Source organism: Laccaria bicolor, genomic scaffold (assembly GCF_000143565.1).
Source record: "Laccaria bicolor S238N-H82 LACBIscaffold_9 genomic scaffold, whole genome shotgun sequence".
Lineage (NCBI taxonomy): Eukaryota > Fungi > Basidiomycota > Agaricomycetes > Agaricales > Hydnangiaceae > Laccaria > Laccaria bicolor.
The window spans coordinates 632,864-660,043 of NW_001889880.1; the positions used below are offsets into that span (position 1 = coordinate 632,864).

At 48.5% G+C, this 27,180-nt stretch overlaps 11 protein-coding genes across 11 annotated transcripts; 4 read left to right on the forward strand and 7 right to left on the reverse strand.

The window, feature by feature from the left end:
- Positions 1 to 1,492: 1,492 nt before the first annotated feature.
- On the reverse strand, positions 1,493 to 2,858 carry LACBIDRAFT_293845 (uncharacterized protein). The gene is made up of 2 exons (XM_001879919.1): positions 2,704 to 2,858; positions 1,493 to 2,650 (listed from the first exon to the last, which is right to left on the reverse strand). The coding sequence occupies exons 1-2, from the start codon at positions 2,761 to 2,763 to the stop codon at positions 1,775 to 1,777; spliced, it is 936 nt and encodes a 311-aa protein (XP_001879954.1). The 5' UTR covers positions 2,764 to 2,858; the 3' UTR covers positions 1,493 to 1,774.
- Positions 2,859 to 4,430: 1,572 nt separating this feature from the next.
- Positions 4,431 to 6,320, reverse strand: LACBIDRAFT_318843 (uncharacterized protein; the record flags this gene model as incomplete). The annotated part of the gene is made up of 6 exons (XM_001879920.1): positions 4,431 to 4,580; positions 4,633 to 4,722; positions 4,780 to 4,884; positions 4,936 to 5,115; positions 5,171 to 5,635; positions 5,691 to 6,320. The coding sequence occupies 6 exons, from the start codon at positions 6,318 to 6,320 to the stop codon at positions 4,431 to 4,433; spliced, it is 1,620 nt and encodes a 539-aa protein (XP_001879955.1).
- A 666-nt stretch (positions 6,321 to 6,986) lies between these two features.
- On the reverse strand, positions 6,987 to 8,024 carry LACBIDRAFT_318844 (uncharacterized protein). Its single transcript, XM_001879921.1, has 5 exons — positions 7,955 to 8,024; positions 7,520 to 7,841; positions 7,290 to 7,452; positions 7,145 to 7,234; positions 6,987 to 7,093 (listed from the first exon to the last, which is right to left on the reverse strand). Exons 1-5 carry the CDS (start codon positions 8,014 to 8,016, stop codon positions 7,086 to 7,088), a joined length of 645 nt encoding a protein of 214 aa, XP_001879956.1. The 5' UTR covers positions 8,017 to 8,024; the 3' UTR covers positions 6,987 to 7,085.
- Positions 8,025 to 9,608: 1,584 nt separating this feature from the next.
- On the forward strand, positions 9,609 to 11,615 carry LACBIDRAFT_318845 (uncharacterized protein; the record flags this gene model as incomplete). The annotated part of the gene is made up of 7 exons (XM_001879667.1): positions 9,609 to 10,134; positions 10,187 to 10,266; positions 10,318 to 10,770; positions 10,816 to 11,181; positions 11,237 to 11,335; positions 11,391 to 11,424; positions 11,482 to 11,615. 7 exons carry the CDS (start codon positions 9,609 to 9,611, stop codon positions 11,613 to 11,615), a joined length of 1,692 nt encoding a protein of 563 aa, XP_001879702.1.
- A 388-nt stretch (positions 11,616 to 12,003) lies between these two features.
- Positions 12,004 to 13,845, forward strand: LACBIDRAFT_318846 (uncharacterized protein; the record flags this gene model as incomplete). The annotated part of the gene is made up of 7 exons (XM_001879668.1): positions 12,004 to 12,565; positions 12,622 to 12,695; positions 12,750 to 13,045; positions 13,098 to 13,128; positions 13,191 to 13,505; positions 13,564 to 13,644; positions 13,699 to 13,845. 7 exons carry the CDS (start codon positions 12,004 to 12,006, stop codon positions 13,843 to 13,845), a joined length of 1,506 nt encoding a protein of 501 aa, XP_001879703.1.
- An 804-nt stretch (positions 13,846 to 14,649) lies between these two features.
- Positions 14,650 to 15,296, reverse strand: LACBIDRAFT_318847 (uncharacterized protein; the record flags this gene model as incomplete). Its single annotated transcript, XM_001879922.1, has 4 exons — positions 14,650 to 14,652; positions 14,713 to 14,972; positions 15,032 to 15,192; positions 15,268 to 15,296. 4 exons carry the CDS (start codon positions 15,294 to 15,296, stop codon positions 14,650 to 14,652), a joined length of 453 nt encoding a protein of 150 aa, XP_001879957.1.
- Positions 15,297 to 15,482: 186 nt separating this feature from the next.
- On the forward strand, positions 15,483 to 16,868 carry LACBIDRAFT_318848 (uncharacterized protein; the record flags this gene model as incomplete). Its single annotated transcript, XM_001879669.1, has 5 exons — positions 15,483 to 15,550; positions 15,598 to 15,637; positions 15,690 to 16,433; positions 16,483 to 16,593; positions 16,647 to 16,868. 5 exons carry the CDS (start codon positions 15,483 to 15,485, stop codon positions 16,866 to 16,868), a joined length of 1,185 nt encoding a protein of 394 aa, XP_001879704.1.
- Positions 16,869 to 17,073: 205 nt separating this feature from the next.
- LACBIDRAFT_249031 (uncharacterized protein) lies at positions 17,074 to 18,778 on the forward strand (the record flags this gene model as incomplete). Its single annotated transcript, XM_001879670.1, is given in 6 exon segments — positions 17,074 to 17,343; positions 17,472 to 17,546; positions 17,604 to 17,680; positions 17,736 to 17,942; positions 17,998 to 18,399; positions 18,418 to 18,778. Coding segments are annotated over 6 exon segments (1,392 nt in total), but the record flags the coding sequence as incomplete, so codon positions are not given.
- Positions 18,779 to 19,558: 780 nt separating this feature from the next.
- On the reverse strand, positions 19,559 to 19,812 carry LACBIDRAFT_318850 (uncharacterized protein; the record flags this gene model as incomplete). The annotated part of the gene is made up of 1 exon (XM_001879923.1): positions 19,559 to 19,812. The coding sequence occupies one exon, from the start codon at positions 19,810 to 19,812 to the stop codon at positions 19,609 to 19,611; it is 204 nt and encodes a 67-aa protein (XP_001879958.1). The 3' UTR covers positions 19,559 to 19,608.
- A 134-nt stretch (positions 19,813 to 19,946) lies between these two features.
- Positions 19,947 to 22,097, reverse strand: LACBIDRAFT_318851 (uncharacterized protein; the record flags this gene model as incomplete). Its single annotated transcript, XM_001879924.1, has 13 exons — positions 19,947 to 19,996; positions 20,063 to 20,096; positions 20,172 to 20,254; positions 20,312 to 20,422; positions 20,482 to 20,601; positions 20,653 to 20,657; positions 20,723 to 20,744; positions 20,804 to 20,834; positions 20,882 to 20,937; positions 20,988 to 21,106; positions 21,158 to 21,758; positions 21,812 to 21,847; positions 21,902 to 22,097. 13 exons carry the CDS (start codon positions 22,095 to 22,097, stop codon positions 19,947 to 19,949), a joined length of 1,464 nt encoding a protein of 487 aa, XP_001879959.1.
- A 2,031-nt stretch (positions 22,098 to 24,128) lies between these two features.
- On the reverse strand, positions 24,129 to 25,435 carry LACBIDRAFT_234053 (glycoside hydrolase family 16 protein; the record flags this gene model as incomplete). The annotated part of the gene is made up of 8 exons (XM_001879925.1): positions 24,129 to 24,222; positions 24,275 to 24,444; positions 24,511 to 24,737; positions 24,799 to 24,880; positions 24,933 to 25,087; positions 25,144 to 25,168; positions 25,225 to 25,341; positions 25,391 to 25,435. Coding segments are annotated over 8 exons (915 nt in total), but the record flags the coding sequence as incomplete, so codon positions are not given.
- Positions 25,436 to 27,180: the final 1,745 nt, after the last annotated feature.

The following is a 27,180-nucleotide window of genomic DNA, read 5'->3' on the forward strand; positions in this document are numbered from 1 at the left end:
ACCACCCCAAACAACTCTTCCGTCTCCATACATTCCTCTTCATCACTCAGCCACTTTACCATCTCTGGATACTCCGCTACGGCAATAACTTTCATTACCTCCCTACCTTTTTACTACTTAAGACTTGTAGTAGAATAACTTTGTCCGCATTGGGATGTATCCTTTCCCATCAATGCTGGCCGTACACCTGTTGCGTCCCATCAATGCCATCATTGCTTTATCATTGCCGACTACCAAAAATTCCCTCCATATCTCTGTATGCATCAAGACACCTTTTTCAAACCTCCTGCCTTGCTCATCTGCTCAATCTCTTTAATTCTTTTTGAACCACCCTCTAGCTACCCCAGCCCTACCTTCTACCACCTCATATATTTTTTATCTAAAATGGCAAGGTCACAGTATGCCAATTTCGCACTTTTCACTGACTTCTGTTCACCTCCCTCAAATAATTTTATATAGCCATCCCCAGGCTACCTACTTGCTGCAGGTTGACCAAGGGTATTTTGTAGTATGTGAATCAGCTGTTATATGTGGTAAATGAAGGTCATTGGTGATGTAACTGATGGGCAGTATGTCTCCCCCTCCCCCTCTCCATGCACCATTCCCCATGTAAAGCGCTCCAAATACAACCTTATATTCTCATTGTTATGCTATTATACTACCTTTCTATCCAATAATAATTGAACATATTGCCCTGGGGCTTCCATAGGAATTTATATGCCCTGGGGGCATATTGAGCAGTACAGATACCCTGAACCCTCAGATGCCTATTCTGAGCCACCCTAAATCAATCATATGTAATATACTCTCTATCCCTTGCTTTAGGGATGCTCTAGTGGGGGTATACCATGGGGGGGAAAGGGGGGGAATTTATCTCAATTACTCTACCATGAATGCATGTTCTGAGGATGTTACAGCCTATAGAACATCTCCCCCATCCCCAGTGAGCATATTACTGCCTGTCTGATGTGTCTATTTCACTTAGAGACCTCCCAGGAGATGGATACTGATGTTGGTCACCACCATAATCATCTGCACAGCACATTGTGATGCTCTAGGGCAGGGAACCATTGAATTGACCTCATAATATACATAACACACTACAGAACAGTATAATTAGCAAAATATTTGAGGGGAAACGGCCCAGTAACAGTGGAAACACCATGTTCATCACTGGGGGGCGGGACGGCGGGATGACGCCCACGGTGAGAACCATTACCGGATTTGGTAGTCGGCAATGATAAAGCAATGATGGCATTGATGGGACGCAACGGGTGTACGGCCAGCATTGATGGGAAAGGATACATCCCAATGCGGACAAAGTTATTCTACTACAAGTCTTAAGTAGTAAAAAGGTAGGGAGGTAATGAAAGTTATTGCCCAGAGCGCTGGAAAAGTGGTTTTGTATCTAGTTAGACAGGAACAAGCACATCGAGTTCCTATCTAACAGGACCAAACAACCGGGGTTCACGGGTGTTCAATACCGTGTGGAGAGATCTAAAAACATTAACTTCTGATTGAATTTGGGACCTCTAGCACAAGGCGACTAATTGTCTACTCATGAGCAGTAGGTACCGTACGTACGTAACATAAATTGAAAATTCCAATTCAGCAACGCAAGCAAAGATTTCATGACATTGTCTTGCGGCCTCTGACCAAGTAAGTACCCAGTGGGTATACGTTGCTAATTAAGCGAAGGTCTGAAACTGGGTAAGATCGAGGGATATTGTAAGTGTTAAAAAAAACAGCGCGGTATCCGGTACCAATCGTCAAGCTAGAGTGCGGAGACTGCCAGAGTCACCATACCCATGGCCAGCGCCAAGATATTCTGAACAGCGCCATCAATCATAGGCACTGCTCCCGAGTGGAAGATGTTGGAGCCAGTCGAAATGCCACCAGCGGCCTGGACGACGTTGTTAAGGAAATTGGTTCCGCACTTCTGCTGGACAGCGGCGTAGAGCGCAGGTTGGGTTGCCAGAATTTGACTGTTGGCAATGCCTGGGCCGTAAGGCGCGTTTGATTCGAAAGTGATGTAAGCGGTGAGAATATTCCTTGTGCAGGTCGTGCAGAGGGAGGCTGCATCGAGGGCAGGGGTGAGGAAACAGAAGGGGAGATTGGTGCTGCTGAAGATCGCCATGTTGGGGACGGTCTCAGAACTGGAACCAGAGAGGGGAGTTTGGAGGTCAGCTGCAGTGAGTGGCGTGGAGGACGCGTGGAGACCACTGGCAGATGAGTTTGAAGCAGTGGATGCCTTTGCACACCAGTTGCCACTGTCGTCTTTCGAACAAACAGCGGTCTTCATGGGTGAGATGGCGTAGATAACATCGTAAATCCTGATCACGGCAGAATTAGGAGCGGTGGTCAACTCAGCGGTGCAGGCTGTGTAAAATTCTGTAATTTTGCCGCGCAGGAGGCTGTCAGGACAGCTGGTAGAGATGGAATCTGCGCAAAGGTTCGTCAGAGCACTTGACACGGCTGCTGAGGAGGTAGAGCTGCTGGAAGTAGCCGTGAGGAGAGCCTTTGTGCACGTGGTGATGGTCGAGTCACTGTTCAGAGTCGTGAGGAAAGTGCTGCAGGTAGCACTGATGCCAGTAGGAATCAGAGGGCTAGCGGTTGAGGAGGCCGCAGCAGCTGAAGATGTTGAAGAACCCTATGGTGAATCGGTCAGAAAGAGCGGGTTTTTGCGAGGCAAACTCAGCGCACTGATGACTGGGCCAAAGCCATCGACGTGAATAAAGAGACGATTGCAAAAGACTTCATCATCTTAACAGGAAAAATCTTTTGAAGGAGCGGACGAGTGTTTACTGTCGACGACGACAACGAGGTGGATTTAAGGAAAACGAGGAAGGGGCGTTGCGAGGAAGAGGATGATGGGTGGGAACTTGAAAGAATTGGATTTATTCTCTGTTTGGTCAGTGATCTTGGCAAACACACACAACCATCATCAGTGGCACTCCGGGTTTGTTTTTCCGCTTGACCGTGCGTGAAACAACTCCAGCTGTGAGGAGAAATATCATTAAGGTCACCCTTAAATACGCTCTCACTGAATATACTCGCCGCACACATTTTTGGATCGTGCGACTGGGTCTGGCAATTGATCTCAAACCATCTTTTAATGACTTCTCGGAAAATATGTGGACTTGATGCTAAAAGATTCTTAATCAGGGCTTTTCCATTGAAAAAGTCTCCTTTCTGCGAGGACGGTCTTCGAGTTCGACTTTGACTTCCCGTCCTACGCTAGATAGCTCTCTTTCAGGATACACTCCGAGAATGGGGACGCCCCTACCTTGTGCCCGTCCCGAAGTAGAGTTTTACCCTGAGGCGTATCTCAAGGTCTCTCCGCCGACGGTCGTTCCTCTCCCTAAAACTCCTGCTCAACTGGCACAGTCATTACTTACAACATGTTTCTGAAAGATATCCCTGACTTCAATTCATAGGTGGGTCCACCGACGTCTCCGACCTCAAGGCGTTTCAACTATCGTCAGAGCTAGGTTAAAATGGCTGGTTAGGCTCTCTCGCGATAAGGACGCCCCCTGAACGTGACTCGCGCTTTCACTTATACCCTTGTCGCGTCGATGGACAAGAAAGCGATCTAGTCAATGATCGTGAAGGACAAAATTTCCTTTTTCTTTCGGCAAGGTAAAATCCCCGTTCCATGTGACGGGCTTGTAGGCCGTTCCAGCCTGATATCCTCTAATCCACCCCAGATCGGTTACAGAATGAAACGTTTGTGTCCGGCTCTTTTGCTCTGTTATGGACGAGTGGAGCATAACGCCCTCAACAATGAATAGAGAAGACGCAGAAAAAAGGTTCATTGCACCACGCTTACCTGTCTATACCTGCAGTTTCGGCGTTTTCCTCCGGAACTTGATATTATTCAGTCATCACGTAGGGTTACCGTGGACATCCACGGTCTATGTTTCCATACTAAATCGCTGGCCAACCCGGTTCTTAGAAAGTCCCTGTGGGGCTGACAGAACCTTGTCTCCGGAAACAATCACATTGCGCATATTTTGTGAACATTCTCACCAAGCCTCTTCGCAATTGGCCGCGATTGCGCTCTGCCTGCTGGACGGTGATCTCACGACGACCTGCTTCTGTCGATCGATCCACGTCTCGGAGATGTGTCGGAAAACCTAATTGACCTGCCACTTCGTTCCTGACTGCGGGGCGACGATCCGCGACAATTGTCCTTGGACCCTTCAATACGTGATACTAAGGAACTTGCCCAGTATCATTATTTGACCGCACCACACAATTATTTGGTTTGTAGAAAATCAAGGCCTTCAACGAAATGGCTATCATGGCTGTTATAAACCAGAAAAGAGCAGTCTACATGTGGTAACTAATGGCCACCTTACCTACTGTTAAGCTACCATCTCAAGAACATACGCAGGTCCAAGACAACAGCTGAACAACACTCTCACCGATCACTTGCTGATTTTCGCCATGCTGAAGATGCCTTGAGCATTTGAGATGTCCCTTGAGCTGCTTGATCGCCATCTCCCCACGAAGCCTTTGCTGAATGTCAAGCGCCCTTCGAATACCCATGTCCCCAAGTAATCCTGGTCTGGATCTTTCTGCAGTACCTATGTAAACCTCTCTTATCGCAATCGGTGCTGAAAAACTTACCGGCTCTCGCTTCATCACAATAGATCCATCCCTTTGAACCCTCCCTGCGAACAAAAAGCCACCCCACGCTAGGTCATGGTCTTCGAGTGTCTAGTACTTGTCAGGGACGAAGATCACGATCACTGAAGAGATATGAAAATCCCTAACCTCGCCGACGATGAAAATATCCAATGCTTCGCGTGAATCACGCCGTCCTCCGTACTTCTCGAACCTCTCGTAATTGTACCTCTGAGAGAGAATGTTGGAACCATCCTAATGGTATGTATATCAGTACCCGTGACAGAGGCTGCAGAGCCGACTTGCTTCTTGTTCCAGAAGGCGCCGTGGGGTCCACTCTGCTGTGTCATCCTCCCACGGAACAGGGATATTTGGACCAAAACAGAGGTATTCGGAAAGCGAGCATTGAATAGGTTTTCGACAATCAAAATCCATCCTGGGCGTAAGATGAGCGGGAGTGGAGGGCGTGATAACGGGTATTGCAGTCTGTCCAAAAAGTATTCATCACATCCAAACAGCAGGTATGGGTAAGTGAATTTACCAAGTAAGTCCCCTGCCAAACTCCTGTGAGTGTACCGGGGACATAGGCGTAGGAATCAATATCATGTAGGTGATTTGCATCGGGCCTTCGAGTCATCAGGCAACGGAACTCAGGGTCGTGCTCCAGGCTTCGCATCAATCCCGCCTCTTGAGACAGTGTGTCGGCACACAGTGGCGTCCGGAACGACTGAAAAACTCTGAAGTCTTCCATCGTTGGACCAGCCTGATGGGCAACTGCAGCAAGGGCACGCGTTTCAGAAACTGCATGCAGCAGCATGGAGGAAAGCTCTGCCTCCTTGAAAGCAAACGTTAAATTGATGGCGGCAAAGGAAGGGTCGGGGATCATTGGCTCATGTTGCCAACTATCTATGGTTGATTCCTGAGGACCGTCCGAGATGTTTGAAGATGGATCCCCTCTGAATGCTGGTATGTTGAGAGGGGCCGAATTGGGAGCAGAGTCGACAACCTGTTTCTGGTCGTCGCGTCAGCGCGCAAACGGAGGGAACTAAAAAGGAAGCAACTTCATGTGAAGGAGAAATGAAGGGGTGAATCCATTTGACGAATTTGCCGCGTAGTGCTATAGGTGTGTGGGAGATGTCTTCTACGTTCACCGTCAGCAACGACCCCCTTCCACAGGGGAAACCGAGGTACAAACTTTGAGAAACACTGAGGCATAGTAACCAAACGATTACCGTCTTCAAGTCGAGCTCTTCAGTTCCCGGATAATTCGCAAAGATGAGTTGGGACAGATCTATCAAGAAAGCAGAAAAATTAACGGTGATGAGGTGCATTTGGTTTGCTCCGTTGCTCTCGAGAATCATCCGGACCGCGGCCCAAAGATCTTGAGTTAGTTCTTCAATCGAAAAATCGAGTCTCCGAACGCGTCGTAGGAAACGGTGCCTGCAAACAAATTCTGCAGCTATGTTGGAGGCGGTGACGTGGTCCATACTTCGACAGAAGTCGAAGACGCTACAGAAGATGTTTGCGTACAGATGAGGGTTAGACCGCAGGCGCAGTGACCGGTAAATGGTAGAATTGGTCAAAAGAAGATGGAGTAGATCTATCGGCGGGTTTGCCGACGAGCCTAAAGCACTGAGGTATGCGATGTGTTGCAAGATATCAAGAGGTATTGTGTCGAGACGGGGCGCCATTTCGTTTTGAGCATCCCTCGTCACGCCAAATTTCTACCCTTAAGAGCTTTGAGGAAAGCGCCCAAAGCCGTCCTAATTTTCATAAGATGGTCCTCACGGATACGGCTCTCGTAACGTCCATCCACGCCGTGTTGTCCATCGAAACTTTACCCAGTATACTGGTCGGCTTTGAGAGAATAAGGAGAAAGGGGATCTGACAAGATCTGTTGTAGTTTGGTCGTAGTTCCACCCTACCTGATTTGATTGGGTCACCGGTTTTGCCAAGGTTTTGCGCCCAAGATCCTTTCCCATTTATCCGATTGCTTGCCCTTTTCATCTCGTCATATTCCTTGAGGGTTTTCCAAACCGAACAGACCTGACAACAAATGGAATGGGCCACGACAGGCCGTACTAGAACCTTTAGTGAATGTACTGATGACAGGATGTTTACAGGCGCGTTAAGAAGTGCGAGCCTCAACCAGTGGTTCTCCCTGAGTCATTGGTAAACTGATCGCCGCCAAAGGTCCTTATCATGTAAGATGAGCGGTGATTCTCTGAAATGTGTTCAGACACACTCTTTGCACAATACAGTAGAGGAACGCAATGAATGAAGTGCCTCATGGACTGTCGAGTGTCAAAAGGCGCTTGGGTTCTCGGCGATGAATTGAGAGTTCCGAACTTGCATGGTGATGGATAAAGTGTACCACATTGAATAGAACTCCGACAAATCGTTACATTGTTTTACAAAGTTTAGAATTCCCTCTAAGGGTTCAAGATCCGTCAACTTTAGAGTTCTGAGGCAGGCGTGTTAACCACGTGAAGAGGTAAGCGGGAATGAAACGCACTTTGCATAGCAGCGATATCTGTGCTTTGCACATAGTCATCAAACTCAGCGATCTTCTCTTGCAGTTCGTCCGTGGAGACCTTCTCATCCTCTAGACAAGAGAGTCCAATCAACACTTATTAATGAAGTGACGGTAAATTACGCACCAACGACAAGGGTGATTTGGAGCTTCCTGATCCCATAACCGATTGCAACGAGTTTGCTTGCACCCCAGATGAGACCTTCTTGTTCGATAGATCGGACAGATTTTTCAAGGGCTTCCATGTCGGTTTCATCATCCCATGGCTTGACGTCCATAGTCACGACGGACTGCAAAGATTGTGAACATGTCAAAATAGGGATAAACATGCTTGGTCAAGCGACGATGAACGCGGACCTTCGCGACGGTTTTTGGTTTGTTCGCCTTCTTAGCATTATACGCAGCAACACGCTCAGCCTTAACTCTCTCGGCCTCGGCATCTTCTTCCTCATCCTCTCCAAAGAGGTCGATTTCATCATCGTCTTCCTCTGCGTCAGGAGCTTTGCTAGATTCTCCAACAAAAGCTTCTCCAGCAGTGCTAGAACCCGGCAATGATGGATGCTCTGCAGCGTACGATTTGATGTGGGTATACCACCTTGCTACATGGGGGTTTGCGGCCGCACTGGGCTCCGAGGCGATCGCCTTGAAGACGTGGACATCGGCCTGAGATGGGGTATACCTGGCATTAATGAGCAGTGAGTGCCTCGTTTAGGATAAAAATAATCGAGTTCAAGGTTATAGCCTCGTAGTTTACGGCCCCTGGTGATCGGTGAACTGGATAAGAAAACTGACCCTTCGACGTAGGACCTTGTGGCCAGATGTTCTTCAAGCTTTGAGATGTTTGCGGCAGCCATGATAATTGGGAGGAGGAGAGTCGAGTTAAATTTTTTGCTGATTTCGCTGATAACTTTGGATGATCTCCCAATTCAGGGCCGGTTCCAGAACCTTAAATAAATACTTAGGAGTAATTTGTGTAAATATCTACTTCCTCTACTTTCTCATCCTCTACGGCTCGCAATCGCGGGTTAATGAAACTTTGTCGTTAAGTATTACGGGTCGCAGCGCTAGAGCAGTATAACGTTAACAGCCAGCTTACTGCAAGTTGATCAAGGTTATTTAAGGTAAGTACACGGGAGTGCCTCAATGCTGTATACTGATTTCGCGTCTGGCGGTATAGAAGGGTATAGATCTTAGTTCGTAGCGTGTGTCATACAGTCCCGCGTCACTTGTCTATGCCTTCCTACCTTTGGACGCGGATTTAACTTTCGAAACGTTCGTTGTCGCGCGTCGTATGCGGAAATGCTCTTGAAAATGCAGCCCAGCACGAAAATGCGCCAAACCAGTTGTGGAATTGTTGCAAGATAATGAGCAAGGTGTAAAACGGAAACGAGCTTTTTTTTCTATCATCTTCTTTTCGCTCTTGCTATCAGGATAACTAGATCGCCCATCACGTCCTCCGCATGTTCCGCTTTGTGACCTCCAGGCCGACACGGTACCTTTACGACGTTGAGCCGTATCCTCGTGTTTAAATTCTGTGGATGTCGATTTGATTTGGAATATTGGTAAGTGCTTCATTCAAACACGTACCGAATATGACGGCGATTTGCATGTTTCTCTCCTCCCTTGGATTATGACTAATATCTAGAGCGATATTGCATATGCCTAGTGGGCGACTCGTACTGCGACATTCTGGGTCCTGCGCGGGTTTCGTATGTTGGAATAACCGTCCATTTGCGAGCGCTTCTTGCGTGACATTCAATCTAGACCTTTGTCTATTACAGCTGGGAGCAGAACGATAGGCCACGCCAGATCGACAGGCTTCGGCGACCCATGACTATGTTTCCGGGACTCTCAAAGAGTCAGAATCGTCGATTCAACGTCTGATGATCAAACCTCATACCCTAGATTAATTTGAATGGCGTCCATACCGCTCCGGATTCTGGACCTCCGGTACACAGTCCCTGTGCAGTCCTACACATTTCCCTTCTGATTTGTGTTGACCCCACGGCGACTCAATCCAACATTGACCAAGGAGAGCCAAGGAGGTGAGTGCAATTCAATATTCAGGGCACATCATGATTTCGATTATTTTAGGCTGATTGGCGATCTCAGATGTTCCCTTGTCAACAGCGAGCGCTGCCCTGACCACATATCCACGCGATTGGTCCAGTCAACAGTGAACGTCCCCGACTATGACCGCCCGCGGCTCTCGCTCGCTTTACTATCATCGTTTGATAGGAAAATAGTGAGGCACGGCTCAACCGGTGTGGGCTTTGGTGGATTCACCGGCTTTGTTTATGGCGCCTCTCTATGTGCCACGTGTAGAAGCAACGTCGGAAATAACTCCTTTTCTGAAGGTCGCCGTTCGAAATCAAAGTTGTATTGACAGCCTGAGTTGAGGTATATGATCGCAATACTTTGGCTTTTTCCCTCTCAAGTTCTCGCCATGCGTTTGGACTGGACTGACATGGCCCCAGAGGTCTTGCAGAAGATTCTGATCCATGCAACTGCTACTTCATTTAACGGGCCACCCAAAGAATGGTTCAATCTGGTTCTCACTTGTCGCTATTTCAGAGATTGCCTGTCCTGCAATTCTGGCCAATTATCTAGCACTATCTTCGCCCAGAAATTCGATATCGCCGCTCCTGTCCGCCGACTTGGCGAAGCCGCCGTACGGAGCACCGCAAAGCTGGAGATGCAGCGCAGGTTCGGCGCTATGGGTATCTTTCGAAATCGTCGGCTCGATGATGCGTCCCTCACTGAGGCGTTTTGGATCGCCTTCTTGATGTGGGAGGACTCGGGTGGGAGTCAAAAGAACATCAAACAACTACTTAATGCCGGCCTTTCATCCTTCCTTGAGTTGTTTCTTCGAGAACGACTCTATCTTGGAGCCGATACGAACAATGGCTGGCCTTTTGCAAACGAGAGAAATTCCCTAGCTGTAGCCCTTTTGTGGCTGACGGCTTCTTCGAGTATGTTTCTGTTCATTATTTTTTCAATTCCTTCAGAAGATTTATGTTTTAGCCTCAATCAATGCCGAGGGTCCAGGTGTGCGGGATAAAGTCCAAGAGCTTCTGAATCCCTTTATCTTTGCACCTTTCCGCGTAAGCTTATTATCTATTCCCCGTCAGTTCGTCAGTTTAAATAATGTTAAGTATCCAACTTCTTTCGAACCCGAGTATCTATTCGGGCCGACAGACGATGAAGGAATGCCTAGAACGAGTACGACTGTCCACGGTCAGTATCCACCAATCCATCCTCCACCCGTCGTCGTGGTATACTTTGGAAACAACAATCGAAAGGCCCGGATACCCTGCGCTTCATTATATGCCACACTCCTATATTTCATTCGTGCTGAGACTCATGGGTTCGATGTCGCGTCACCGCGCGAATGCCTGAGGCGTTCTCAGGTCTCCGGACATACAACAGGCGTCTACATTGATGACATTGAAGACTTTCATAATCACTGTCACACAACCTTTGCCGATTTCCCCGCGATAGATAATGGTGTTCAACCCAATTCCCTCAACCTCTCCCTACATGACGTTTTATGCCAGCCAAGCTACCAACTTGGTACCTTGAGCGGCCTTTGGCAGGGTTCGACAATTGTAAGCCTTTTCATCATGGAGGTCGGTTTGTCTGAGCACCATTAGGTCCCCTTTTACACTTATTATAACGATTGGAAATCTCAATTGAAGGCGCCCTCAAATTTCCGTGCGACGGGACGAAGACCTTTGTATCTCACACTGAAGGAGCATTATACCTCGGACATCAATAACGTCGTACCACAAGATGATGCAGCGAATGGCATGCAAAATGCATGGCTGCCTAAAAATTGTCGTGCAACCGAAACACCGGTGAGTGAATCGCTTTGTAAACCAATAATCTTCTTCATCTATCTTGGGAAGACGGGACTTTATCTTTCCGACACGGGAGGCACATTCAACACGCATTATGACACATTTCAATCTGGACAGGGTCAACGGAAGCAGGTCGTGGACGTCATTATCACTGGAAAGGTTATCTCGATCCGTTCTTCCCCAGCTTCCCAGCATTGACCTGACATCGTTTCAGCTCGATGATAGACATCCAGCAGCGTGGGCACCAATGAATATCTTGGGGCGCGTCCGCCTTCGCGATGGCCTGATAGTACTTTCCGTTGACTTCGACCCCGTTCGTCTCAACTTTTCCATGTATATCTCTCCACGCTCCAACTTTTCCGTTTCAGGCATTCGGCGAATCTCATCTCCTACGGGGATATGGTGCGCCATCTTATGATCTGTTTAGACGGACCGTCTTTGACACGTACATGCCTCCAGCGACATCGTCTCGGAACCTCGTTGGAAGGTTCAGATGCCCGTCCAGTGGCTTCGAGCCCGCGGCTTGGGATGGAATTTTTAGTTTGTCCAGAGACCACGGTAATGATTCCTCCACAAGCGCGGTTGCATCATGATTAGACTCGCGATTAATACTCTGTACGAAAGGTTGTTGTCCATGTCCGCCTCTACATAGACTTTCACTAAGTATCTATCATCTATGAAGCCCGCGCCTTTACGAGATTTAGCAAGCTGATTGCAAAACGCCAGTTGTGATCAAGTTGTGATGGCTGCTCTTCAGCCGGTTGTTGTTTGGCCCGGCTTCCGTCAATGGCACAAATAAATAAGCGCTGAAGATCACTGGCAGCGGTCGCCGGTCGCAAGCCCAAAACTGGCCTGTCGTTTTGCAATCAGCTGTAAGTCACAACCAACAACTTTCTGGAAGATTGTCCTTGTGACTCGTTATCAGTCCGAAAGCTGGCGTGCCCAATCCTGCTCGGTACCAACAAGCCTCGGCCCTCAAGGATGTCATTGTCACTCGATACCATTCCCCAAGAGGTGCTAGAACATATTGCATTCTTCACGGCAACCCAGAGCTTTTTAGGCCCGCCATCTTCCCTCATTCCTCTTCTCAACACCAATCGAAGGATCAACACTCGATTATCCATCATCGCTAATAAATCTCTTTACGCGCGTATCTTTGTATTCAAGTTCGACGTCGGCGCGCCCGTAGCGCGTTTTGGTTCGGTCAGACTCTCTGCTTCTGCACTGTCACACGAGCTCCAGCTGCGATTCGAGTTATTTCATCGCATCCGAGGACGGTCCGATGCAAAGTCTGTGAATTTAACGGATGGTGACGGTCTCAGCGACCTGTTGCTTCACGCATATCTCATCATGCTGGAGAATGAGGGAAAGAACGAACGACAGTTGAAGGATTATGCAAAGATGGGCGATTGGCTTCGCGAGTTTTGGTTTGACGAACAGGGGGCGTCAAAGTCTATCGTTCATATCCGTTCGGGCAAATGGCCACCCGGTAGCAGGACCACGGCCCTTGCAATGTGGCTTTTCTGGTTCTTGCTGACGCCCAGTTCGTTTGTGTTGGTCGTTTTTTTTTTGCGATCGTTCTCAATTGTTTTTTTGTAGGCGATTACATGATTATCGACGGGCCTGAATCGCCTATCAATATTCTGAAGATCCACGCTTCGGCAGCGCACATAGTGAGTGATTGTTGTTCTCAATCTTAGTTGCACGAATCATGAGTTGGCACGCAGTACAATCTAAGCACGCTTCCCTTCACGAATTTTGAGGCTAAAGCTTCATCCAAACCAGCAGACAGTATCTCCTACTATCTAGACTGCTTTGAATTGTCTCCCCTTCCTCTCGCAATGCCGGCTATCCTCGCGTTTCTTGCTTTGATAAACACGTCCCGTTCGGTGCCCCTTCCGCCTACCGATCCGGCGATACATTTCAAACCAAGTAGCGAGTGGGACTGTGAATGGAGAAGGGGTCTGATTCTCGGCCAAGGTCGAGCGAATACGGATGTCACAGCATGTTTTGAACCTGGAAGGTATTCGGATTCCTATCTTTATAGAACTGCTTATCAATGGAGTTGTCTCAAGCCTCGAGGGAGTATGGGAAGGCTTCTTCACTGTTAGTCTTTCCAAGTTGTTTCTGGAGCGCGGTGAACTAACATACTCCACTTAAATCAACAGTATACCGAATTCACTTCATACGTCGAATTACTTCATGGAGCGCCTCCTCAGATCTTTCACAGGAGTGCCCTCGGACGGCACCAACATACTTGGAAACTCCGTGAACATCACCTTGTGAACCAAGACTTATGCTTTGCGTTACCCGCCGGTGACCCTCTCAGCTCTTTCTTCCCGACCGATACCCACATCAGAGAACATCCCGATGGGCTGCTCGTTTCCGAGCCAGGACGGAAAGTACCTATTCATTATCAGCGGTCTACCCGGGGTCAGCCTGGTATCAAGTCATCTGTTCAAGACGTTATCGTCACTGGAGAGGTAGTTCTTTTGTTATCAAAGTTTAAAGAGAAATCTTAACGGAACCTCCATTTCACAGGGTCACTCGGCTTGGGGCCAGTTTAACATCATCGGGAGAGTCAGGCCATATGACGGCTTTATCAGTCTTTCAAAAGCTTATGTATGTGCTCAATGCCAGTCAAACCCCATTCATAACCCTGTTTACCCCCCTCAGGTCGAGGACGGTAGAGGCAGATGGCTGTACCGCGGTTATTTGGTTGGCAATGGTAATGGTAACTTTGCAGGACGCTGGAGAGATACCGTGAGTGCAATTGATAGCCCCGGCTATGAAGGATGCTTTGCGATGAGTAGGCGTCGGTGAAAATTAATCTTGTATAACGACTACATAGTTTCTGAATCCGAATTCGACACAGATGCACGAACTACGGTGGACCCATAGTTCATGAACGCGACTCGCGGCAATTATTTTAGATATCGGTATCTATGAAACTTCATTTCCGGTTCCCATCTCCATTTCGTTAGCTGACATCGTCGTCAGCTTCCACGCAGGTACACGATTCTCCGTTGACCGGCCATGTGGCCTCGTCATGTCTTGCCGTGGTGCCACTGTCAGCTGATTGGACGTCTCACTACGTCTCATTGAGGCTAGCTCGGTGCCAGTGGTTTGTCCGCGCTTATCTCCTTGAATCTACGCTATCTACGCTATGAATTCGGAAATCCGAATATGGACATTATCATGGTGTAGCTATAGCATGGTGCACACTACAGCTGTAACTCCAGACTATCTTAGGCCAGACAGAAGGCGGGGAAACAGTAAACTGCGTGCCATGTGTCTACCGACAGTTTGCTCAGTGCCTAAATTATGACACCCGACATGTTCGCTGATATGGTGAACACCACTGTATTCAAGGCATCCGAACGGATTGGATTTGGAGCCAATAGGAAATACGGCGATGTATGGCTATGCTTCAAGCCCTGCGCTCGCAAGCTTTGGACCATTCTGAGTTTGACGCGACTCTGTTAAATGATCTTCGGTGGGGCATTGCCAGTGTCCAACTTAGGGTGGCAATGAAGGCATTCAGGCAACGAGAGATAGTGCAGCAATGGGAGAGTTTGGATACATTCTAAAGAGAATCTAGTTCCGCGTCGGATCATAGTTATGTCGTTACTAAGAAAAAAATTCAACACAATCAGCTTCCATTTTTCTTGACATATGAAGAAGACTTACAGGAGCATCTCGTCGCAGGATAAGTATCAGCATGCCAATTTCCACGGCAGCCACTACCGCTGAGACTTGTAGCACTATCCACCCGGCAGTAACAAACGGGCGTCCATATATCCGGGACGTGTCTTGCCCGACCGTTTGGATACCTTCGTCCACGGACGCAGCTTCCTTACTCCTGTCCGCAAAGTCATGGGCCGAATGGCGGGCACGAAAGAATGCCAAAATAAAGAGGAGGGCACCGAGTATAGCAAATAAGAGTCCGACTGGAGTGGGGCACGCTAGTTATTCATGTGGATGCGCGAAATTGGAAGAGCAGACGTACTGCGATAGAAATCCCGATCAAAGAGTCGAAGAATGGTTATAGCGTAGCCAAGTGCACCTATGGCCGTTCGACTGTAGGCCCCGTGGAAGGTGCGCTGTCGAGCTCGGAGCTCGACGAGTTCATTTACATCTTGGGCTACAAAAGACTGCCGTCGATGGCCTCTGTAAAATGATGGTCAGATTGAGGATGATCGATAGGCCTAAATACGGCTCAAAGTCCAGTTTGTGAGTAATTACCTGTAAGTATGGTGGGGGCCAGAGCTCATGATAGGAAGAATGTCCGGCCAAGAGCCCTCATCGTCGCCTCTTAGAGGTCCGGGAATGATCCTTTCACGTAACGGTAAAGTCTCCGGTAATCTAATGTCGAGACCACGTGGGAATTCAATTTTTTGCCACTTGACGCCGACCAATTCAGCAGCGCCCGAAGCAAAGCCTCCTCAGGAATATTAAAAATGGCGTTCGCCAGCAGGGTTGGGCTAAGTCTACAAAATGCGGCGTCGCATGGCTTGTCAATGAGAAGGTACGTCTGTCTGCCCAAGATTTTTACTCCATTCAACCATTGTTTAGGGCATCTGGAGCTGCAAGATGCTTTTCTTCCGTGCTCCAGGTGAGATCCACTCCAAGTTGATGGTCACTTGCTGTATTCATGATAGTCTTAGCATTCTAGCTCAAATAATGCGACAAGATTGCGCCATCTTGGCTCAAGGAGTTACACACAAACAACTCCCGAGAAACCTGCTGACGCTGCCGCAACAACGGAGAGCGCTGTCGAAGGTGTATCCTCCTTCTCGCTGCCGGACTCACCCGTGGAAGGCGCTGCCTTCGTGTCAGATGCCGCTCCCGACCTTTCAGACACCATTATTTCAAATGTCCTTCCAGCGCTACAATACGGAGACTTTGCTGCCCTTGGCCTGTCTTCTTGGTCTCCCATTGGACTCGTTGCGTGGACTTACGAGGTTATCAACGTTACCACTGGCCTCCCATGGTTCTGGACTATCGTGGCAGGTTCCACCGTCTGCAGACTCTTCTGCCTTCCTTTCGCGATTAGGGCCGCGCGGGCCAGTGCTCGAATGCGTGGGATTCAAACGGAAATGACGAAGGTGAGGGAGAAGATTGGAACGGCCGCAAAAACGGGGGATCCAGTCGCCCAACAGCGAGCTACGCTCGAGATGCAAGCTCTTTACTCGAAGGCGGGTGTGAAGATTATGAGGGACATGATTGTCCCTGCTGTTGTTCAGGTTCCGGTCGCTATTGGGATGTTCTTTGCCACCAAAAGGATGTGCGAGCTTCCAGTTGCGCAGTTGAAGGACAGTGGGTTCAGCTTGCTCCCCGACCTTACCGTTGCCGACCCCACCATGATTCTTCCTATTGCGCTTTGTGCTGTGGTCAATGTCCAGATTTCGGTGGGTATCTAAAGGCTCATTTTACGTTGTGCCTAATGGAATTCCACAGCTTGGCGGGAAAGACATCAACGCGAAAGATGTACCAGATATGGGTCACTACATGAATTGCTTCCGCGGACTCTCCGTCTTAGGCATGTTTTTTATGCATTCCCTCCCAAGTGTAAGCTATGGCTTGTGACACTTTCTCGTTTCTAACCTTTATCTTGCGGCCAGGGTCTTTTCGTGGCCATGCTTACAACTAGCATTCTAACCGGGGTTCAATCCGTGATTCTCCGCAAGCCGGCGGTTCGCCAAGCACTAAATATTCCGCTCATTCCAAAACACGAGGAAGGGAGAATACCACCACTCCGCGACACCGGCCGCTGGATAGTCTCTAAGATTAAAGAGAACTTAGTGTTGGCCAAGTCCAACTCGGTACCAAGGAAGCGGCTGTAGGGATGTTTCTGGGAGCCTTTAGATGAATATTTTTATTATATCCAGTAGTAAAATAATGCGGTGTACTACGTTTAGTACACGTCGATACAGAAATAGATCAACTGGTCTGAAATCTGACGTAAGCGAAAAGCGCAACTTCCGCAGAGTGTTCTTCTCACCTCCACACGACGTCCTGTAGGCCTTCACTGCGCCTCCATTCCTCAAAATGCCTTTCAAGCTGGCCTCGTTTACCGTGGCCGCCGTGGCAGCGGCGACAACCTCAGGCACACCTCCACCAGCAGAGGAGGAAGAGTACTACTCATCATGGTCGCTCTTTCTTGTGTGCATCCTGTTGACCCTGTCCTTGTGGACGTCCTACTACCTCCAAATCAAGCGGATACGTGCTGTGCATGAGACTCTCGTGTCGATCTTCGCAGGGATGACTGTAGGCTTGATCGTGAGGTTGGCCCCTGGAACAATGATTCGTGAGATGCTGGTGAGTGCTTTCGTCTTGCTACGTTGAGTCGACTTTTGGGCAGGAGAAAGTTGGGAGGGGCTTTTCGTAGCATCGCTGACTTCTGTGGTGGCTCTCTTGTCTGAATACCTGCTAATCCATTGGCTTAGACATTTAAACATACATTGTTTTTCAACCTCCTCCTCCCACCAATTATATTGAATTCGGGATACGAACTCAAACAGGTGAGTTTGTGCCGTTCCCGCGAAAGCCAAAGACTTATCGTTATCGCCTCTTCCTAGGAAAACTTCTTCCGCAACTTTGGTTCCATCATCATTTTTGCGTTCTTTGGCACTTTCATCTCAGCGGTCGGCGTGGGGTACGTTACCTACCCCTTCCTAATGTGTCCCAAATCTTTATCACCTGCAGAACAGAGTTCTCGTCTATATATACTCGTTTCTCGGATTAGAATCGCTAGATCTTACGCTCCTCGAGTGCTTGACGTTCGGTTCGACTTTATCGGCCACGGACCCCGTCACTATCCTTGCCATCTTCAATCAGTACAAGGTCGACCCGAAATTGTACACTGTTATCTTTGGGGAGAGTTTGTTGAACGATGCCGTGAGTATCGTTATGTACGAGTAAGTACCCCTGCAATCTGCCAAGGTATTTTTTTGATAACGTCCTCCCACGCAGAACTCTGAGCCGTTTTCATGGTACCGAAGTGTATCTGTCCTCCATTTTCCATGGAATCGGCATCTTTTTGCTCTCTTTTAGTGTCTCAATGGCCCTTGGAGTCTCCTTTGGCTTAGGAATGTCACTTCTTCTCAAACACTCTTATCTCAACCACTACCCATCCATTGAATCTTGTCTCGTCGCACTCTGCGCGTACACGTGCTACTTCTTCTCCAATGGCCTCTCCATGTCTGGCATTGTGTCGCTCCTCTTCTGTGGTATTACCCTCAAGCATTACGCTTACCACACGATGTCGCGTCGGACACAGAGAGCCTCGAAATCTCTCTTTTCCACCCTTGCTCAGCTTTCGGAGAATTTTATATTCATCTACCTAGGTATGGCGCTTTTCACGAGTGCGCCTGTGTCCGAGCCGGTCACCAGTTATGTGAAACCCCTCTTCATCACCATCACCACCGTCGCCGTCGTCTTTACGCGGTACGCAGCGGTGTTCCCACTATCAGAGGGCATCAATCTTTTCCAAAAGCACGCTCGCGGGCAGCGGTCGGAGGAACTGCCTCACTCCTATCAAATGATGCTGTTCTGGGCTGGGCTAAGGGGTGCAGTTGGCGTTGCTCTCGCAGCTGGGTTCAAAGGCCCCAACGCGCAGATCTTAAGAACGACCGTACTTGTTGTTGTCGTCCTCACTGTCCTTTTCTTTGGTGGTACTACAGCGAGAATGCTTGAGGTTCTAGGTATCCGCACTGGAGTGGAGGATGATGGTGCTAGCAGCAGCGATGATGAAGACCCGTTACCGCCTATGAGCAGAAATGCATGGGGCGGGGGAAGAGGAGGTAGATTAAGTCGATTCGCAGACGACCAGTCGAGTGCCCTACCCCCCAGCCAATATGCCCGTGGAGCTGCAAGAATTGGCACGCATTACACACCTCGGCAGTATAATCACCAGTTCATCCATTCGCAGCAACGACAGCAATCAATACCGGGACCTACATCGCCAATCACAACCAGAGATAATGCGGTCTTTTCCGCTGCATCATCTGATTCGTATGATTCAGATGGAGAAGTACTTCCTATGGCGCCCACTGCGCAGGATCCAGCTGGCCATCCACCAAGGCAGAGCAGTGAAGGGGTTGCGATTGGAGAAGACGGGAAGTGGTTCCAGACGCTGGACGAGCGGTATCTGCTGCCTTTGTTCTCGAATGCTACTGCGAGTCGAACGTTCCACGCGAGGAGAGCGAGGCGGACGGCATCTGGGCCTGGTGGTGCTGCTAATGGGGGCAGTACGAATGGGAGTAGCTTTGGTACTCCGGTAGATAGCGAGGATGAGGTGGATTTGGGGCAAGAAGTTGAACTTGGTGTTGGTCTTGGATTAGGTAGGCCGGCGATGAATCGGTCGGTGTCTGCTGTTGTCGCGAACGATGAGAGTCGGACGGAGAGGGGCTTGCCTAGTCCTGTTCTGAGAACCTCTCCCAGTTTAGGTGACAATCGCTTGTCGTGATACGGTTCTATGTACTGTTTGTTTGATACATATTATGGAATTGTTCCAATAATCATACTTTTCTCTGCATTTATCGCCTTTTTTTCTACAGTAGATCCATTACACACGGACATTGATTACTCAGTGTCGAGTAAACAAATGGAAACCATCGGATCGAACGAATAGAATAGGTGTAATAATACAGCAGCGAGGGGATTGAGAAGAAAATAGACCGTCCAAGATGATTTTGAGATGACAACCAAATCCACAAGACTATATAGGAAAAAGCCGTAAATGTGAACGGAGATGGAGAATACACGAGGGTATAGCCAAAAAGCCATGGATAAAGTTACAGCAGGTGATGAGGGTGAGCCCCCGCCGGTGCTTATGAGGAGGAAAGAAGGGCCAAGGCGGATTAGGCATGCGACGATATGTTGTGTTCGAGAAGCGAGGAAGTCAGGTAGGCAGTGAAAAATCACATAAGATCGGCACGGCGTAAATGTTCCCTGAGAATCGATTCTTCGACTGTTGGTGGGCAACAAAGAATTGATTAAAATGATGTTTTGCATGTATGGCAAAGATGACTCTTACCTGCTCCCAATGTGACAGCGGTGGACTGTGAATCCTGTGAAAAGAAGGGACAAGGAACGAATGAGCGTGCATCCTGAGCAAAACGCATGGAAAGCAGAAGGCTACGTACAATGACAGAGGTCAGATGAACATAGAAGGGGCGTGGCACAGTAGAGTATTGTCTCGCTATTTCCTTAAAGTGTGTTTGGAAGTCTGGACGGAAAAGAGATGAGTCAGATAATGTGACAAGAAATGAAGGAAGACACGCACATCGGGTAGCCGTTGGAAGATCGTTTTTGCGGTCGCCGAAACTGGGAACTGAATCTCGTATTCGGACTCCTCGTTGTAGTTTTGCCTGTAGGAGGTCGCACTTGTTCAAGACTGGTCAAAAAGGCAAGCGTTGGTTGAGGTATGAAAAGAAGAAGAAAAGGGGAAATTACATAAAATAATCTGTGTCCGCGCCAGGAGCTTGCATGCACAAACTGAGCGCCATAGTAGATAGGTGTCTTCTAGTCGGTTGACCCGCCGATCTTCGGCTAGCTTTTCATCGAAAGGAGAGACTGCATGACCAGTTTTAGATATTCATATTGCTGAAGAAATAGTGGACTTACTTGGTCTGTATGTCAAGGGAGTTACGAAGTAAACGTCAAAGGGGCAAGAGAGAGTAGACGAGATACGCACGCAAGGAATATGATTGCGTCAACTGGTGAATCATTGGAATGAGCGCAATTCTTTTAAGAAACATTGGCTGGTGGTACTGACCATCGTCAAAGTACGGATACCACGCTGCTCTCTAAAAAGAGGTCATTGAAGGGACGGTTAGGCGTAGAGAAAACTCACGCTACTTCGTGTACCACCAACATCGTAAAGTCTCCACTCCTGACCCATTGTTCTGCCTGGGGGAGGAATTAGAAAGGACACCAGGTTGTCGGAAAGCTGTTCTGACCATGGTCAAAAACAAAACGATACTCTTGCACACCAATTGTTCGAAGACGGGCCCGGATAACGTCATCATCAGTAGGTTGGTAGTCCCTGTTTGCAATGCGTTCCGCATCGTTGATGAAACTGCCGCCAATAGAGTTAAACCAGGTTGAAACAAATGAAAGACCAACTCACAACCCTGGCGAATCCTCGACTCTCACTTTCCTCCTATTTAGCATCTCTCTGACGATAGAATCGTCCCATAGAGACTTGATCTCGTCGCGACAGCTAGCAATGATCTCAACGATGTCTTCCTCCGTTTCTTGTATCTTCCGCGTCAGGCCAGGCTCGTTCTCGGGCCGTTGGGAACGCATGCGAAATTTACCCAACGCAGACTTCCATCCGTTCGAAGAATTAATCGAAAACTCCTGCAACGCGCGTCGGTTGGTAGGGGTCACGTCAAAAGGAGCAGCAATGGTGACAGTAGTGCTATTTATCTCTGCCGTGGCTGTACCCAGCCTTTGTTCAAGGTCTTTTTGGACGCTGGTCAGAGGACCGAGTTTCTTGACGAGCAAACGGTGTTGCTCAGTGAACTTGAGACGTGGGAGTGCCCGAGGTGGTCGGGGCCTGTGTAAGTCATCCTGGGAGTCGTCGGGGTTGTATGGGAGGTCCGACATTTCAGCGTTGAGGTGGTCCAGGATGACGTTGACATTGCGCACGAGATTGAGGAAGATGACTGCGCGCCACGCAGCGCGTTCCTCGGACCATTCTCGTCGTGCGTATGTCAATTGGAAGTCTAAGGATGAGAGTTAATGGCCATCCAAAAAGTAGGGCACGTTGAGAACCAACTTTTGAGGGTAGCGGTCTTTCCGCTCTCACTTTGGCCTTGAACAGGGGGATTAGTCAACGTCGCGCTCAAGCTCTCTAGAGGGGACTCACCGAGGAGCAAAAGTTTGACCGGCCTCTTCTTCTTCCTCTCCGCCTCTCTCTCCTTCCGCAGCTGCTCGTCGATCTCATCACTAATCCTCTTGGCCTCTGCTTCCGCCGCCTCTCTTATTTGGCGTTCCTCCGCAGTTTCGTCTGGCGGTGGAGCGATAGCCAAAGTCAATGGGTCTTCTTCGAAAGAGCGACCCATGACGGGAGGAGCAGAAGAGCGTGGTTTTGAAAAGTGGGCCCCCAGCGCGGTCAAGGTTGCAAATATTCAGGAAAGGCGATCCTTTCATCATGGAAACCGGTCAATCAACTTCTGAACAATCTGTTGTGCCAGGGTCGCTTTTTCCCAGAACTGTGATCAGGGTCCAGTTTTGAACGAGTCCTCCATCCCCCCATCCACCACACTCTCCACTAAAAGGCTAGCTTTTGTCCTCTCACCGCCTCGCTTTCACTCATTTTCCTGTTTGTTTAGGCCAAATATATGGTCAGCCGACCAGCCCGCACACTACAAATATAGGGTCTCCCTGATCACCAGTCCTGAGTATTTGATTTAATTACAGGGAAAAACTGATTCTTTAGTATTTACCTTGAAACGAAAAAACACGCTCTCTTCTCGGACTTCCCCATGGTGCTCCCCTTTCATTACGCCTACTTCGATTCTTTCATTACCTAAAATGGTCCCATCACCGTACGATCACTCCAGGTCGGAACTCCACTTCATAGCTCAGTCAGCCTGACTCAGGACACTGCTGTGCATCATTACTTATGATACGTCGAGCAGCGCTTCTCGACACCTGATGTCACCAGCGTGCTTTGCGCCACTACCAGAAGCGCCATTCAAGGTGCGAACCGGATAGAACCCATCGATCCCGGAGCCCGCTACTTACAAGTGCTTGCTTCCTACATTCTCGGACACGCGGTGGGTGGAGCAAAAAGAAACTGTCAGCGAAAATTACGATGAAGACGGACAACGCTTACACAACAGGTATCTAGCGCTCACAACAGGTATCTAGCGCTCACACAACAGGTGTTTACTTCCGGATGCAACGGCCACTACAGGCCACTACACGAGATCCATGCCAATGTTATGACCTGAAACCCACAATGACGCTTCTTCTGTATTGCTGCCTATCTCCGCTGATCATGATCATGAACCGTTGTTGGTCGCGATGGTCTCGTGGAAACTTTATCATTACCTCCATGAATACCCTGGGGCTCGTCCTTCTATGCATCGCTTAGCTACAAGGTTCAAACACGCAATCGACACGTCTTCAGATTAGGCGGAAGCAGACTTCAAGTATCATCTTTTCCGCCTCACTTGGGAAAGCTTTGCCTGTAGGAGGCAATAGAATTCCAACTCTTCGTCGCCACCTCCTTTACCAAAAAAACCCTGCCCGCCCGGGCTCGTCCTTCTATGCATTGCAAAGCTACAAACTTCAAACGCGCAATCGACACGTCTTCCGATTGGGCGGAATCAGACTTCAAGTATTGTCTTTTCCGCCTCACTTGGGAAAGCTTTGCCTGCAGGAGGCAATAGAATTTCAAATCTTTGTTGCCACCTCCTTTACTAAAAGAAAACCCCGCCCAGCCAGCCCGAATATCGCACAAGTAGCAAAAGGCTCGAGGATGGCTTATAGAGCATGTTCCGCTATCTCAATTATCGATAGAGTGACGGAGAGCCACAAGAGGTACCGTTCCTTGAATGTTCAATGCCTGTTAAGTTCATAGGGTATAGCTTCACGAGACCTCGCCGGATTCACAGTGGAATCTAATTTAGGATATGTAGTCCCTTTGAAGCAATATTTCTTCGGGATGCCAACCTCAATTCTGATGTTCCCTACTCCAAGTATCAGCAACATAATAGTTTTTGCTCACTTTGAAGCCGACTTTTGATACATTCGCTTTTGAGGCCTGGCTTCTTGAATTTGTTTGTAGCCTTTCCACTTTTTCACGCTTTTTGGCTGCTTTTGTTCGGCTTTTACAAGTAGGAAAAGTAAAACACGAAAGTACTGGTGTCAATAATGCGGGTATCTAGGCTGTGATTGATAATATGCGAATGAACTCTAATGCTCCGAAAAATGCAAGATATATGTATGTGAAGGAGGGTGAATCGAAAGCAATGCGACGAATGGTGGAAAGTACCAGTCAATAGTGAAGGATGTCGTTAATGATTAAGAGGGGATAAGTAATGGCAGTGGAAAGAGCCGCGATGAATGGCATGGAGTCGTTATTATTAGCAGCTGCCAGTTTGGAGGCGGTTCTTGGGCCATGGCTGTTGGGCTTCCTTCCAGGTTGTTATGTTTGGGTTCGTGTAGACATTTGAATACCTAAAACATGTTAACCCACACAGACACCCAGCGAGCAGAAGAGAATACGAACGTCTGGATGTACTGCGCCGTTGGAAAAGCCGCAGGGTCACAGCCAATGTTGACAGCATTCTTGGGCTGGTACACTCTGATGTAGTCGATGCTCATGACGGCTGGCAAAACCAATTGATCGAAATTGATCGATCCAAAGTTGAGGGAGAAACCAAGGTTGGCAATGATGTACTGCAACCAAGTCGCCAATCAATCAGGTTAATCCAACCCTTGTGCGATCGAAGACTGGAGACAAACCATTGGTTCCATCGGCACAGGTCGGGCACTAATCTCCGTTTGCGGATCGGCTCCCATACCAGCGACCATGATCGTCCATGCTGGCTTATCATCGTTGATCCAGGTAATGTATGCGTTATCGAACCCAGGCTTATACTGGAACCCGAAAGTGGAAAAGCAGCCTTTTTCTAGCTCATAACAGTCCTGATTTGCTACCGAAAGGCCACTGGTGGTTTGCTGGTAGACACCTAAAGAAAAAGGTGACTGTGAGTAGGAAAATCGTTCAACTGACAAAAAATATTGCCTTACCGCCTTTGTATGAGTTCAAGACTGTCTTGACCGGGTCATATAAAATGAGATTGTCAGTTGTATTCAGCCAGTTGTAGTTAGCCTGTCGAACACATTCGTAACGAAGAATAAGGCAAGAAATCAGTATGTCTCACATTGTACGGTGCCCACTGCGACGAAAGCGAAACCTTTCCGACTGCACCATCAATAGTGGCCTCAAAGACATCAATCTCGGGTGCTGCCCGACCAACGTAGCTCCCATTGGCCCTCACTGGTCCTGGATGAGATTCTCCTGGGCAAGTGCATGCGGCTAACAGTGCGAGATATTAGAGAATGAACTAAACCATTAGCGAAGAACGGGCATACACAGACGTTGACCTGGAAGGAATGACTGCATTACACGTGAGTATGAATATCGGCTGCAAACGAATACGACTAGACACTCACCAGGACGCCGCCATTGGAAGGATCACCGTTCTGCACAGCTGCCAGCGGCGTTGCTGTGCCAGGGTAAGTCTGATTCGGCAATGTACCAACATCACATGAATCATAACTGTAAGGCCACTGTACCATGATTAGGATTAATGTGTGCTGCAAGAAGAAAAGGACGAACCATGCCATCCAAGCTTCCGCCGAAGCCAGCACGGCCTAACGATGTATGGATATCAAGATACTTAAAAACTTAGATAGTGCGCACCAAGGTTTCCCATTGCCCAGCTGGATCACCAATCAGTTACGATGGCATATCAATGAAAACAATAATACTCACATAGCTGGCCATAGACCACTATAGATTTCAAAATGATCAGGGTTTGAGGTCGCCAATAAGCATGAGGTTCCTTACCTGACTGCAGTCGATCCAGGTAATGTAACAGATGCTACAATCGACATCGATAAATCGCCTGCTTATGAAAAAAGAGAGAGAAATGCTTGCCTTCCAAAATACCACCAGTAAAGCAGAACTTATTCCTGCATTTCGTTAAGTCAATAGTAAAGTCCTTTGAAGGAGCTACCTCACCATGATTGTATCTAATGGACGGAGATCGCGTCAATTGCAATTGAAGACAACGAAGGCAGAGAGCCTACCATGCCCGAACGATAGCTCAAGTTGTGATTATTCTGAGGCAGCGCTTTTTCCAGAGTTAGCCGCAAGGCGCCACCCCGGGTAGATGCTGCAAATTTAACATTGACGTTAGTTATCAAAAAGTGAGTAAGGCTACGTTCTCCGTACCTCCAGCAGGGTCGTACCACTCCAAGTCATTCTACACAAAAATTGTTCAAAAAAACTGCAAAGCAAATAAACATCAGACAAAAATTACCGTTCCCCAATAATGCAGATCCACAGCCTCCCAGAATGGGTCATCGCCAGGATAAAACGACCGTCCATCCACGTTGAATTCATCCGAGAAAACCAGGACGTAGTCTTGTTCGCCCTTCATGTTTGATGGCTTCGTGTAGGCATTCTGCGGTGTATCTTTGTCTATGAGACCGTAATTTCCAGTAAAGTTGGGCACTTGGCCCGTCGCGTTCGTCCCTCCGAGATTGAAACCACCTTGAGTACTCGGCTTCTTGGTTAAAAAATGGGATACAATAGGGAAACCTGGAGGGGAGGAAGAGAGCACTTAGTACGACAAGGAAGATAGAAGGAGAAAGATCTTTACCAGCGCTGGAACGAGTTGTTAATCACACTTGATGGGTAACAGAGAAGGAAGGACACATACAAAAGCATCAAGCAGCCTGCTGCAAGAACAAAAAGACACCCAAGGTTGGCGATACCACGAGCCGTCACGATGGTCCCTCCCTTGTCATTCTTCCGATCCCGTCGAGGATCTGGGTTATGCAGGTAGTCGTCTGGCTCCGGATTATCCAATGCCAACGGCGTCCCCCACGCCCGGGGTGAAGGAGACAGCGAGTACTGCGAAGAGGGCGAGGCAACATAAGGGAGTGAACGCAATGGTTAGGACGATTCGAGGATACCTTTTCGGCGAATGAACTCTACAGCGATGGTATGTCAACTTGAACGGTGAGAACGAGGACAACGACTTACGCTCCGAGACGTAACCGACCCCGTTTCACCGTTATTTATTGACAAGAGGCTGGTGGCCGACGTAGAATTGTTGTTCTGTGCATAGGGACGGCTCATGCTGAACGAGTATTAATGTTGCGTATGTAAAAATCGCCTGAAGCGAGTAAAGGTGTTGAACGAATGGACGGAGTTGCCCGAGATACAAGAACTCAGAGAGACAGCGCAGCAGACTCTAGCTGCTTGGGCTGGTTGAGGGGTAACTTAACTCCAATGAGTGGTTGGTTGGTGAGTGTTGTGGGACACGTACGAACTAAGAGAAATTATTTGCCAAAGCCAAAAGACTGGTTACTTGTTCCCTTGGAAGGATATAAATATCG

What these genes read in the sequence shown, in the direction of transcription:
- LACBIDRAFT_293845 (XM_001879919.1), bottom strand. Translation starts at nt 2,763, where the DNA reads ATGATGAAGTCTTTTGCAATCGTCTCTTTATTCACGTCGATGGCTTTG. An exon ending in TGGCTTTGGCCCAGTCATCA is followed by an intron (nt 2,651 to 2,703) that starts GTGCGCTGAGTT and finishes GATTCACCATAG; the next exon opens with GGTTCTTCAACATCTTCAGC.
- LACBIDRAFT_318844 (XM_001879921.1), bottom strand. Translation starts at nt 8,016, where the DNA reads ATGGCTGCCGCAAACATCTCAAAGCTTGAAGAACATCTGGCCACAAGG. An exon ending in AACCAAAAACCGTCGCGAAG is followed by an intron (nt 7,453 to 7,519) that starts GTCCGCGTTCAT and finishes CAATCTTTGCAG; the next exon opens with TCCGTCGTGACTATGGACGT. An exon ending in CCAAATCACCCTTGTCGTTG is followed by an intron (nt 7,235 to 7,289) that starts GTGCGTAATTTA and finishes TCTCTTGTCTAG; the next exon opens with AGGATGAGAAGGTCTCCACG.